The 11944-nt window shown below is 32.7% G+C and overlaps 1 protein-coding gene across 4 annotated transcripts; it reads right to left on the bottom strand.

Moving 5' to 3' along the window:
* On the bottom strand, positions 1-6699 carry LOC129004708 (uncharacterized). Of its 4 annotated transcripts, XM_054433273.1 has the most exons (5): positions 6511-6699; positions 2361-2447; positions 1301-1334; positions 1167-1246; positions 1-142 (listed from the first exon to the last, which is right to left on the bottom strand). In XM_054433273.1, the coding sequence occupies exons 1-5, from the start codon at positions 6685-6687 to the stop codon at positions 77-79; spliced, it is 444 nt and encodes a 147-aa protein (XP_054289248.1). In that variant the 5' UTR covers positions 6688-6699; the 3' UTR covers positions 1-76. The 4 variants fall into 4 exon arrangements, with proteins under 4 accessions (XP_054289248.1, XP_054289249.1, XP_054289250.1 ...); XM_054433274.1 differs by lacking the exon at positions 1301-1334 and having other exon boundaries at positions 1167-1300; positions 2387-2447; XM_054433275.1 differs by lacking the exon at positions 1301-1334 and having other exon boundaries at positions 1167-1273; positions 2414-2447.
* Positions 6700-11944: the final 5245 nt, after the last annotated feature.

Genomic DNA, 11944 nt, shown 5'->3' with positions numbered 1-11944 from the left:
TTCTACGAGAAAAAGTTTATTTAACATCAATCATATTGCATACATAGTACAATATGATTTAAAATATTGTGCTAAATCACTCAGGTAAGGTGTTAGTCTTAGTAGGAGGTTTCGTTGGCTGTTGGTGAGATGCGGAGGCAGCCTGTAAACAGATAGAACAGTGTAGGTAGGCGTTTGTTAACAAATTAGGGTACAATAGTGCTATTTAAGAACAAATCTGTTCACTAGTTTTGTAAATAATATCATAAACTAGTGCAAAAAGTAAAAAGAAAATAGAACTACAGAACTCAAATCCGCTAGCCGTGGTTAAAACGCAAGGTCTCCCTTTAATGATAACAAAATCTTTAAAAGCATATCACATCCCGAAAGCTTACTGACTTTAGAATGTTATATGAAAGAATGTAGATAAGAATTATAAATTTCAAAGATTCCTACGTAATAACGGATATTAAAATTTCTGATTATCTTTTACGAAAAAATACATTGTTGTTTATAAAATAAAAACAATTACAAAAACTTGATTGCACGAATTCGGATATTATATGACAAAACCTTTTATTAACCAATCAACAGCATTACAAAAAGACTACAGTGGTAAATCTTATTTAGCTATATTGTTATGAAAATACTCTCATAGTTCAATCCAACAATCCAAACAATATTGAAATCTGTTACTAGTAAACATAGTTTTCGACTACTGTTTCCAAGCTTGTTACCACTGTTTCTTCATTATGTTTGAATTGAAATAAAACTGTTCTCGTGCTTACCACTGTAACAATTTTATTGCAATAGTTATCACTTAGTTCCTTAACAGTAAGATAATTCATATAGTTAAATATGGTTTTAAAATATTTTAGTTTTATTTGTCGTACTCAACAACAACAGAATTAAGATCCACTTTAATCTATATTTTGATCCTTATAGTTTAATCTTGATTGTAAGATTGTTATGATGATTTTTTATTTTAAAACTTAGTTCATTATCCCTATCAGAGTTTATTTATATATAACATCTATTTATAAAATTTTACCTACTCTAAGAGTAGGTTATGAAACAATTCGTTAAAAGTAAAAAAAATTCATAGTTAAATAATACCTTGAAAAAAACTTAAATGGCAAGCCCCTTTTTTATCCCAGAATTTTTATTTTCATTAGCCCACTACCTACCGCAGCAGTGTTAGTGTTAGTATGAGGTTTCGTTGGCTTAGTATTAGTAGGAGGTTTCGTTGCCTTAGTATTAGTAGGAGGTTTCGTTGGCTTAGTATTAGTAGGAGGTTTCGTTGGCTTAGTATTCGTAGGAGGTTTCGTTGGCTGTTGGTGAGATGCGGAGGCAGCCTGTAAACAGATAGAACAGTGTAGGTAGGCGTTTGTTAACAAATTAGGGTACAATAGTGTTATTTAAGAACATATCTGTTCACTAGTTTTGTAAATAATATCATAAACTAGTGCAAAAAGTAAAAAGAAAATAGAACTACAGAACTCAAATCCGTTAGCCATGGTTAAAACGCAAGGTCTCCCTTTAATGATAACAAAATCTTTAAAGCATATCACATCCCGAAAGCTTACTGACTTTAGAATGTTGTATGACAAAATGTAGATAGGAATTATAAATTTCAAAGATTCCTACGTAATAATGGATATTAAAATTTCTGATTATCTTTTACGAAAAAATACATTGTTGTAATAGTTTTAAAATAAACAATTACAAAAACTTGATTGCAAAAATTCGGATATTATATGAAAAAACCTTTTATTAACCAATCAACAGCATTACAAAAAGACCACTGTGGTAAAACTTATTTAGCCATATAGTTATGAAAATACTCTCATAGTTCAATCCAACAATCCAAACAATATTAAAATCTGTTACTAGTAAACATAGTTTTCGACTACTGTTTCCAAGCTTGTTACCACTGTTTCTTCTTTATGTTTGAATTGAAATAAAACTGTTCTCGTGCTTACCACTGTATCAATTTTATTGCATTAGTTGTCACTTAGTTCCTTAACAGTAAGATAATTCATATCATTAAATATGGTTTTACAATATTTTAGTTTTATTTGTCGTACTCAACAACAACAGAATTAAGATCCACTTTAATCTATATTTCGATCCTTATAGTTTAATCTCGATTGTAAGATTGTTATGATGATTTTTATTTTAAAACTAAGTTCATTATCCCTATCAGAGTTTATTTATATAAAACATTTCTTTATAAAGTTTTACCTACTTAAAGAGTAGGTTATGAAGCAATTCGTTAAAAGTAAAAAATAATTCATAGTTAAATGATACCTTGAAAAAAACTTAAATGGCAAGCCCCTTTTTTATCCCAGAATTTTTATTTTCATTAACCCACTACCTACCGCAGCAGTGTTAGTATTAGTAGGAGGTTTCGTTGGCTTAGTATTAGTAGGAGGTTTCGTTGGCTGTTGGTGAGATGCGGAGGCAGCCTGTAAACAGATAGAACAGTGTAGGTAGGCGTTTTTTTTAACAAATTAGGGTACAATAGTGCTATTTAAGAACATATTCACCACATATCTGTTTACTAGTTTTGTAAATAATATCATAAACTAGTGCAAAAAGTAAAAAGAAAATAGAACTACAGAACTCAAATCCGCTAGCCGTGGTTAAAACGCAAGGTCTCCCTTTAATAATAACAAAATCTTTAAAGCATGTCACATCCCGAAAGCTTTCTGACTTTAGAATGTTATATGACAAAATGTAGATAGGAATTATAAATTTCAAAGATTCCTACGTAATAACGGATATTACAATTTCTAAATATCTTTTACGAAAAAATACATTGTTGTAATAGTTTTAAATAAAAACAAGTACAAACACTTGAATGCACGAATTCGGATATTATATGACAAAACCTTTTATTAAACAATCAACAGCATTACAAAAAGACTACAGTGGTAAATCTTATTTAGCCATATGATTATGAAAATACTCTCATAGTTCAATCCAACAATCCAAACAATATTGAAATCTGTTACTAGTTAACATAGTTTTCAACTACTGTTTCCAAGCTTGTTACCACTGTTTCTTCTTTATGTTTGAATTGAAATAAAACTGTTCTCGTGCTTACCACTGTAACAATTTTATTGCAATAGTTGTCACTTAGTTCCTTAACAGTAAGATAATTCATATCGTTAAATATAGTTTTAAAATATTTTAGATTTATTTGTCGTACTCAACAACAACAGAATTATTAAGATCCACTTTAATCTATATTTCGATCTTTATAGTTTAATCTCGATCGTAAGATTGTTATGATGATTTTTTATTTTAAAACTTGGTTCATTATCCCTATCAGAGTTTATTTATATAAAACATCTATTTATAACATTTTACCTACTCTAAGAGTAGGTTATGAAGCAATTCGTTAAAAGTAAAAAAAATTCATTGATAAATAATACCTTGAAAAAAACTTAAATGGCAAGCCCCTTTTTTATCCCAGAATTTTTATTTTCATTAGCCCACTACCTACCTCAGCAGTGTGAGTCTTAGTAGGAGGTTTCGTTGGCTGTTTGTGAGATGCGGAGGCAGCCTGTAAACAGATAGAACAGTGTAGGTAGGCGTTTGTTAACAAATTACGGTACAATAGTGCTATTTAAGAACATATCTGCCACATATCTGTTCACTAGTTTTGTAAATAAAATCATAAACTAGTGCAAAAAGTAAAAAGACAATAGAACTACAGAACTTAAATCCGCTAGCCGTGGTTAAAACGCAAGGTCTCCCTTTAATGATAACAAAATCTTTAAAGTATATCACATCCCGAAAGCTTACTGACATTAGAATGTTATATGACAAAATGTAGATAGGAATTATAAATGTCAAAGATTCCTACGTAATAACGGATATTAAAATTTCTTAGCCCACTACCTACCTCAGCAGTGTGAGTCTTAGTAGGAGGTTTCGTTGGCTGTTTGTGAGATGCGGAGGCAGCCTGTAAACAGATAGAACAGTGTAGGTAGGCGTTTGTTAACAAATTAGGGTACAATAGCGCTATTTAACACGTTCGCGGCGGCATGGGAGCGATCGCTCCCACACGGAACCCTAATGTCATCTTGGTGGGTGCTTTATTTTTAAGTAGGATTAGAGCTAGAAACTTGAAACCTCGCACAGCACTGCTCAATAGTATACTGTATTTTGTTGTGGTGTAGGTTGGTAGTAAATTTCCCCGAAAACCCCCCCCTGGCAATCTCAAAAATCTACTTTTTGTCCCGCCTTTTTCCCTCCATTTGGCAATACAATTCCAATAGGACCGGCTATGTTCCAAGCAGTGCTGCTATCTGTGAGTGTTTAGCGAACTACGTCGACTCTCGTCTTAAAGCAGGACATCCTCGCACGTTATTTGCTATTCGTCCGACCAAAATTGGAAAGCCAGTCACACGCGTCAATCGGGTTTGTTTGACGCTGCGGGCTGCGCCGCACTGGGGATACGCCCGCCATTTGACGTGCCTCCGCGAACGTGTTTTAAGAACATACTGCCACATATCTGTTCACTAGTTTTGTAAATGATATCATAAACTAGTGCAAAAAGTAAAAAGAAAATAGAACTACAGAACTCAAATCCGCTAGCCGTGGTTAAAACGCAAGGTCTCCCTTTAATGATAAAAAAATCTTTAAAGCATATCACATCCCGAAAGCTTACTGACATTAGAATGTTATATGACAAAATGTAAATAGGAATTATAAATGTCAAAGATTCCTACGTAATAACGGATATTTAAAATTTCTGATTATCTTTTACGAAAAGATACATTGTTGTAATAGTTTTAAATACAAAAAATTACAAAAACTTGATTGCACGAATTCGGATATTATATGAAAAAACATTTTATTAACCAATCCACAGCATTAAAAAAAAGACCACATTGGTAAATCTTATTTAGCCATATAGTTATGAAAATACTCTCATAGTTCAATCCAACAATCCAACAATATTGAAATCTGTTACTAGTAAACAAAGTTTTCGACTACTGTTTCCAAGCTTGTTACCACTGTTTCTTCTTTATGTTTGAATTGAAATAAAACTGTTCTCGTGCTTACCACTGTAACAGTTTTATTGCAATAGTTGTCACTTAGTTCCTTAACAGTAAGATGATTCATATCGTTAAATATAGTTTTAAAATATTTTAGTTTTATTTGTCGTGCTCAACAAAAACAGAATTATTAAGATCCACTTTACTCTATATTTCGATCCTTATAGTTTTATCTCGATTGTAAGATTGTTATGATGATTTTTTATTTTAAAACTTAGTTCATTATCCCTATCAGAGTTTATTTATATAAAACATCTATTTATACAATTTTACCTACTCTAAGAGTAGGTTATGAAGCAATTCGTTAAAAGTAAAAAAAAATCATAGTTAAATAATACCTTGAAAAAAACTTAAATGGCAAGCCCCTTTTTTATCCTAGAATTTTTATTTTCATTAGCCCACTACCTACCTCAGCAGTAAGAGTCTTAGTAGGAGGTTTCGTTGGCTGTTTGTGAGATGCGGAGGCAGCCTGTAAACAGATAGAACAGTGTAGGTAGGCGTTTGTTAACAAATTAGGGTACAATAGTGCTATTTAAGAACATATCTGCCACAAATCTGTTCACTAGTTTTGTAAATAATATCATAAACTAGTGCAAAAAGTAGAAAGAAAATAGAACGACAGAACTCAAATCCGCTTGCCGTGGTTAAAACGCAAGGTCTCCCTTTAATGATAATAAAATCTTTAAAGCATATCACATCCCGAAAGCTTACTGACATTAGAATGTTATATGACAAAATGTAGATAGGAATTATAAATTTCAAAGATTCCTACGTTATAACGGATATTAAAATTTCTGATTATCTTTTACGAAAAAATACATTGTTGTAATAGTTTTAAATGAAAACAATTACAAAAACTTGATTGCACGAATTCGGATATTATATGGAACAACCTTTTATTAACCAATCAACAGCATTACAAAAAGACCACAGTGGTAAATCTTATTTAGCCATATAGTTATGAAAATACTCTCATAGTTCAATTCAACAATCCAAACAATATTGAAATCTGTTACTAGTAAACATAGTTTTCGACTACGGTTTCCAAGCTTGTTACCACTGTTTCTTCTTTATGTTTGAATTGAAATAAAACTGTTCTCGTGCTTACCACTGTAACAATTTTATTGCAATAGTTGTCACTTAGTTAATTAACAGTAAGATAATTCATATCATTAAATATGGTTTTAAAATATTTTACTTTTTTGTCGTAATCAACAACAAATGAATTAAGATCCACTTTAATCTATATTTTGATCCTTATAGTTTAATCTCGATTGTAAGATTGTTATGATGATTTTTTATTTTAAAACTTAGTTCATTATCCCTATCAGAGTTTATATATATAAAACATCTCTTTATAAAATTGCACCTACTCTAAGAGTAGGTTATGAAGCAATTCGTTAAAAGTAAAAAAAAAATCATATCCCATAATTTTCATTTTCATTAGCCCACTACCTACCACAGCAGTGTTAGTGTTAGTAGGAGGTTTCGTTGGCTCAGTATTAGTAGGAGGTTTCGTTGGCTCAGTATTAGTAGGAGGTTTCGTTGGCTTAGTATTAGTAGGAGGTTTCGTTGGCTGTTGGTGTGATGCGGAGGCGATGACCACTAGAATAGTTACTACAGCTGCAAACTTCATTGTGAGTGTTAAATCCTAAAAATAAAAATAAAACATCGTTATCAATGCTGATAAAACTGATCTTTTCAGTAGTTGGTTTAGTTTCAGCATAGCCAATATTCACTAACCATTTGCAATGAAAACCCTGGAACTGTCCAGAGTCTGTGTTGAATCTGTGAAGTTTTAAGTAGTTTCATGTATTTGCATTAAATGTAGTACAATTAAATATATTTTTACATAAAAATACAATTGGCACGAGTGCTTTGCATGGAATATTTTTTGTGTAATTGAAAGGACGGTACTACTGATGAGGTATACATATATTTATATAAAAATGTTCAATACATTTTAAATATGAAAATAAAACTTAATTAATATTTAATTAACAAACTATGTCACCTATGATACGATAATTAGGGAAATGTATAAATAAATAATTTTAGGAAATTAACACCAACTCTTGTGCATTTTAATGACTTGTTAATAAATTTGTTGGTAAGTCTTAAGAAAGTGGACTAAAGAAAATAATTATGCACTAGCATGATCTTACCTGTAGCTGTTGAATTAATGTGCTGATTTAAGTGACTTTCACTATTTATACTCAGTAAGATCGTAAAAGTTTGATGAATATTTACTTGAAATGGAAAAGGTTATCTTTATTGTATCTTATGATAATGCCTCTTCATATGCTTGGCTACGATCATTAGTTTTATGACTGTAATAGATATGACATTATTGCACCATTGACCAAAAATATTTTTCATTATTATTTATTAACATGTACGTTTTGACTGTATGAAATTAGCATATCTAATTAAATTGAGGTATGAAAAAAAGAATTTTGGAATACTAACGTACATGTTTATTTGATTGTATTTACATATACATCTACTACAATTAATGCTAGTAACTTAAATTCTAAAGGTTACTTGAATATGGATCTTAATATCAACTTAATATAATATATATTATACTTCATTTTTATTAGCCCTGAATTTTTTTAGTATCAAATATTTACGGAAAGTAAATAAAAGAGGCGTCTTATAACACTTAAAACATATATTTACGCTTATATTGTTACTCACAAGACGTATTAGTATTAGTTATTAGTTTATTAGTTGTCAGTTATTAGTTAGTTATCAAATATTTAATTATATAATTACTGTAATGTAAAAGCACTTCACAACAACGTTTCCTTTCGTGAAAATAATGCTTGTTAAGATTGCATATTAATTAATTTTTTGTGACAGAAGTAAAATATCAAATTTGTTTCAGAATAATCTGCAAAACAAATATTTTGAAAGAGAAAAGCTGTTTGCTAATATAAACACAATCACTCAAGCGCCGTTGATGTACGTAAACTAACACCGTGAAATGTTTACCTAGTTGTAATATAAGATTATGTAATGACTCAATTTTATATTGTTGTAAGCTAATGAAATTAAAATTAAAATAAGATAGAGTTATTTGTTTTATCATCGGAAAATTAATTTATTTAAACTCAATGGCAAATTTATTGCATTATTAGGTAAGCAGTTTTTTTTTTATAAATGACGGTTTTTATCAAAGTTTTTAATAAGTTTTCATCGATTAAAAAATACATAAATAGATTTCGAGAGTTTATCTATCCTTTCAGTAACTAATAAAACGCAAAAAATAGGCCTATATCTTTTGACAAGTGTAAAACATCGGTTTTTTATTATCGGTAACGCTCAATATTACAACAATATCCCGATTTTCAATTTTGTCCCAACAATTTTGTCCCCCGCATCCTCAACTATTTCACCGTCAATTTCAATGCAAATACCGATCGCCAAGCTGCTAGCCCACAGCTACACCACACAGTTCCTTTATCACTAGATGACACTGCCCATTTTCCAAACACAGGATCCTTCTCTTTTACGCTTTCCATTATATCTCCTAACATTATCTTGATTCGGTTGCCCACCACATCGTCCCATTTCAAATCTGTCAATTGCCTCTTAAGAAAATTGCATGCTGGTCGAAGCCAACTAGCCACCGGGAAATGTCCGATTAACTGCCCACACAAGGAGTACACATCCCTCTTGGTCTCAATTTTATCCAAAGCTTTCATCTTGTTGTCTCTGGTCCACATCAACTTGCCAGCTCTTTTTGAAATGTTAAGCCCCAAAACCCTACTTCCATCAAGTGGCTCCACTGGTTTCGCTGACAGCCCATATTTTTCCAACAACTCCTTTACTACCTCACCGTCAACAATATTTTCATTCACCACTATGTCGTCAACATAAGAGTCCGTAGCACTTTGGACTATTGGGTCCATTGATAGCACATTATTAACAATTTTGCTCATTATTTTTGGTGCAACATTTAGACCAAACCCGAGTTGCGTTAGACAATAATATTTATCCTTAAATCGGACCACTTGGAATTTCCATAAATGAGGAGCAATATGGATTTGGAGATAGGCCTTACGAAGGTCGATAGTGCTCACATTCTCCCAGCTTTCTCCACATCCTTAGCTTTTCCCCACAAACCTCACTCTCTGCTGTATGGTTTGATACATACTGATTTAATTCCCTGTAATCCATTACAGGTCGCACTTTGTCCTTGTTATGTTGAAAGACCACCATTAAAGGAATTAAGCCATCAAACTCCCCGTCATAAGGCCGGAGCCAACCGTCTCTTATCCAATCATGCACTTCAGCGTCAAACCCCTCCCTTGCCTCTTTTTAAATTGAGTATGAAGGTACTTGGTTATTTATCTTACGTGCTTTACCGCTATCTTTCCAATTCCATTCAACAGTCCATTTTCCATCAACAAATTTCGCATTGAAGTCACAGTCATTAATAGCGATCTCATCGTTGCCATTCTCCGAGGTTTCCTTCACGCACAACTCCTTCTTGGCCTCAGCCATCGCTCCGATACCAACGTCCCTAAACGTAACAGTGCCATCTCCATCAATATTGACACCTCCCATTGCAGTCACTGCATCCATCCCTAGAAGCATCTGATACCTTGGCAATACACTGGCAACCAAACAACTCAGTGTGAGCGGAACACCTCTTATCAAAACTTGTAACATACATGTTACACTCAACATTTCCCCATTCATCATTATAATCCTTTGACTGACTGGCTTCAGTTCTACTCCATATTTCACTAAAGTAGGTGACACAATGCTCCTTGAACAACCTGAGTCCAGCAAGGCACAGAATTTAAAACCCGACACACTTAATGTTAATGCGCTGAGTTGCGCTGAAGAAATTGGGCCACCCGCGCAACATAAGGCAGCCCCATTCACTCGTTTTTTGGAATTTGTGAACATTTTGAGGCATAATGTCCTACCTCCCCGCACCGTTAACAGGTTACTTTTGACTCACGATTTGGATAGGGACATGAACGTGCTACGTGGCGTTCCCTGTCACAAACAAAGCATTTTTTAGGCCACTGTTTACCAACTTTGAAAACTTCGGAATTAGCCTGTGCAACCGCCCCAAAGTTTGACTCACTGTCCAATAGATTCCTAGCTCTTGTCATTACATCCGACAACTCAATGCTTTGAAGAGAACACGTAGCTTTCAACTGGGTTTGAGTATCTTCTGGCAAGCCATGTACAACTGCGCTCTTAATCCATTCCTCAGATACAAAAGGGTCCACCAATTTGGCCAGCCTCTTCAATTCAGAAGCATATACATCTAGTGACTCACCGGGGAGTAGACGCCTAGCTGTAAATTCTGCATAAGCCTGAAAACAGTTCGCAGAAAAGGCCTGCAGCAATGCATTGGTGAGAGCCTCATAGTTACTCTTGACATTTTCTGTAAGCCCGTCATGTACAGAAAATTCTCCTCCAGCCAAAAATAGGGGGAGAACTGTCTGCAAGTCTTTCACCCTTTGGAGCTTACATACCAATTCTAGTTTCTTTAACCACTCACTAAAATCACCACTTCCATCATACTGCTTAATCAAGTCTGAGAACTTAACACCCGTACCTGACATATGCCGAAATAGCTTTCAATTAATTTAATAATTAATTTTAATAATTTATTTTTAATACACACCTTAAATTACACACCTTGATTTGTAGGACAAGAAAAAAGGTCTTTTCATCAAGCCATAACTTATTGAATAAACTTTATTTGTAAATTTGAAAAACGCAGAACTATAGAATGGTATTTGAACTACTGGAAGCCGTTTACAGTGAGTAGCTATCATTATTGGTTAATTCGAAAACACTAATCTTGGAAACCTCTGCAAGCGTTTCTCGCGGCACTGTCCAATGGTGCAACATAGCAACTGAAGCCCGAGCTGAGATTTTCAAGCTGAGGTACCTGACATAATGCCGAAATAGCTTGTAATTAATTGAACATGCAAATTGAAGACAAATAATTAAAGATATTTAATTGTTTAACAAACTAACATTCACTACACATTAGAACAATAAAACTCTAGTAAAAACTAGCAAATATTATTTTCTCCATGACAACAAGAATCAATAAAAATCATCCAAAGATAAACAAGTAAAAATGTCCACAATATCAAACAGCTGATAACTAATTTATATCACAAGCACAACAAACATATATGACTTTAAAAAACTAAACTGTAAAGTGACATTAACGTGGATTCAAACCTTAACAATCAAAGGATTTTGGATTGCGACCAATTTAATGTAGGAACGTAAATAATATAAAATGTACAATTAATACATTGTGCAATATTTATTGTTCATAAACTACAATAATAATAGGTTTTAGTAGCTTCCATAGTAGGTCCAGTAATGTAAAACTAAATCAACTGTTATTAAACGTTGCCAGTAAAATATACTGTCAAGTATCTTGCCGCGGCAGCACGTGTAATTGAGGATATTAGGCATGTAAATTTTTTTTACTATTAAACATATTCGTAAAGGGCAAATTTATGAAACAAACCAGTGAAAACTGAAAAAAAAACACTTACGAAACACTGGATATTTGGATGGTGATTGATAGTGATCTAATTCAAAACTGAACAAAATACTAGTGACGTGGGAGAAAACTTTTGTAATTTTTCATATCAGCAATTTTGAGTTCTCAAGCTGACGCAACCTTTCAGTTTCTCTATTAAAATAAATTCATTTTTCTTTCTCAGAGCAATATAAGTGTACTATGTAACGTCTATATGTTTAAATCACCAATACAAATCTTCATCATGGGTGGATGGTTATGTGGATGGATCTTCATCTTTGTCATGGGTGGTCAATTCAACAGTGCTGACAAAAGTCTAAACAGACACTTATTATTGCACTCGTCATCATAA

This window comes from Macrosteles quadrilineatus, unplaced genomic scaffold (assembly GCF_028750875.1).
Source record: "Macrosteles quadrilineatus isolate MER2022 unplaced genomic scaffold, UCM_ALF_1.0 Scaffold_10__1_contigs__length_6754688, whole genome shotgun sequence".
In the NCBI taxonomy this organism is placed as follows: domain Eukaryota; kingdom Metazoa; phylum Arthropoda; class Insecta; order Hemiptera; family Cicadellidae; genus Macrosteles; species Macrosteles quadrilineatus.
The sequence above is the reverse complement of the archived record's forward strand: the minus strand, read 5'-3'. Positions and strand labels throughout refer to the sequence as shown.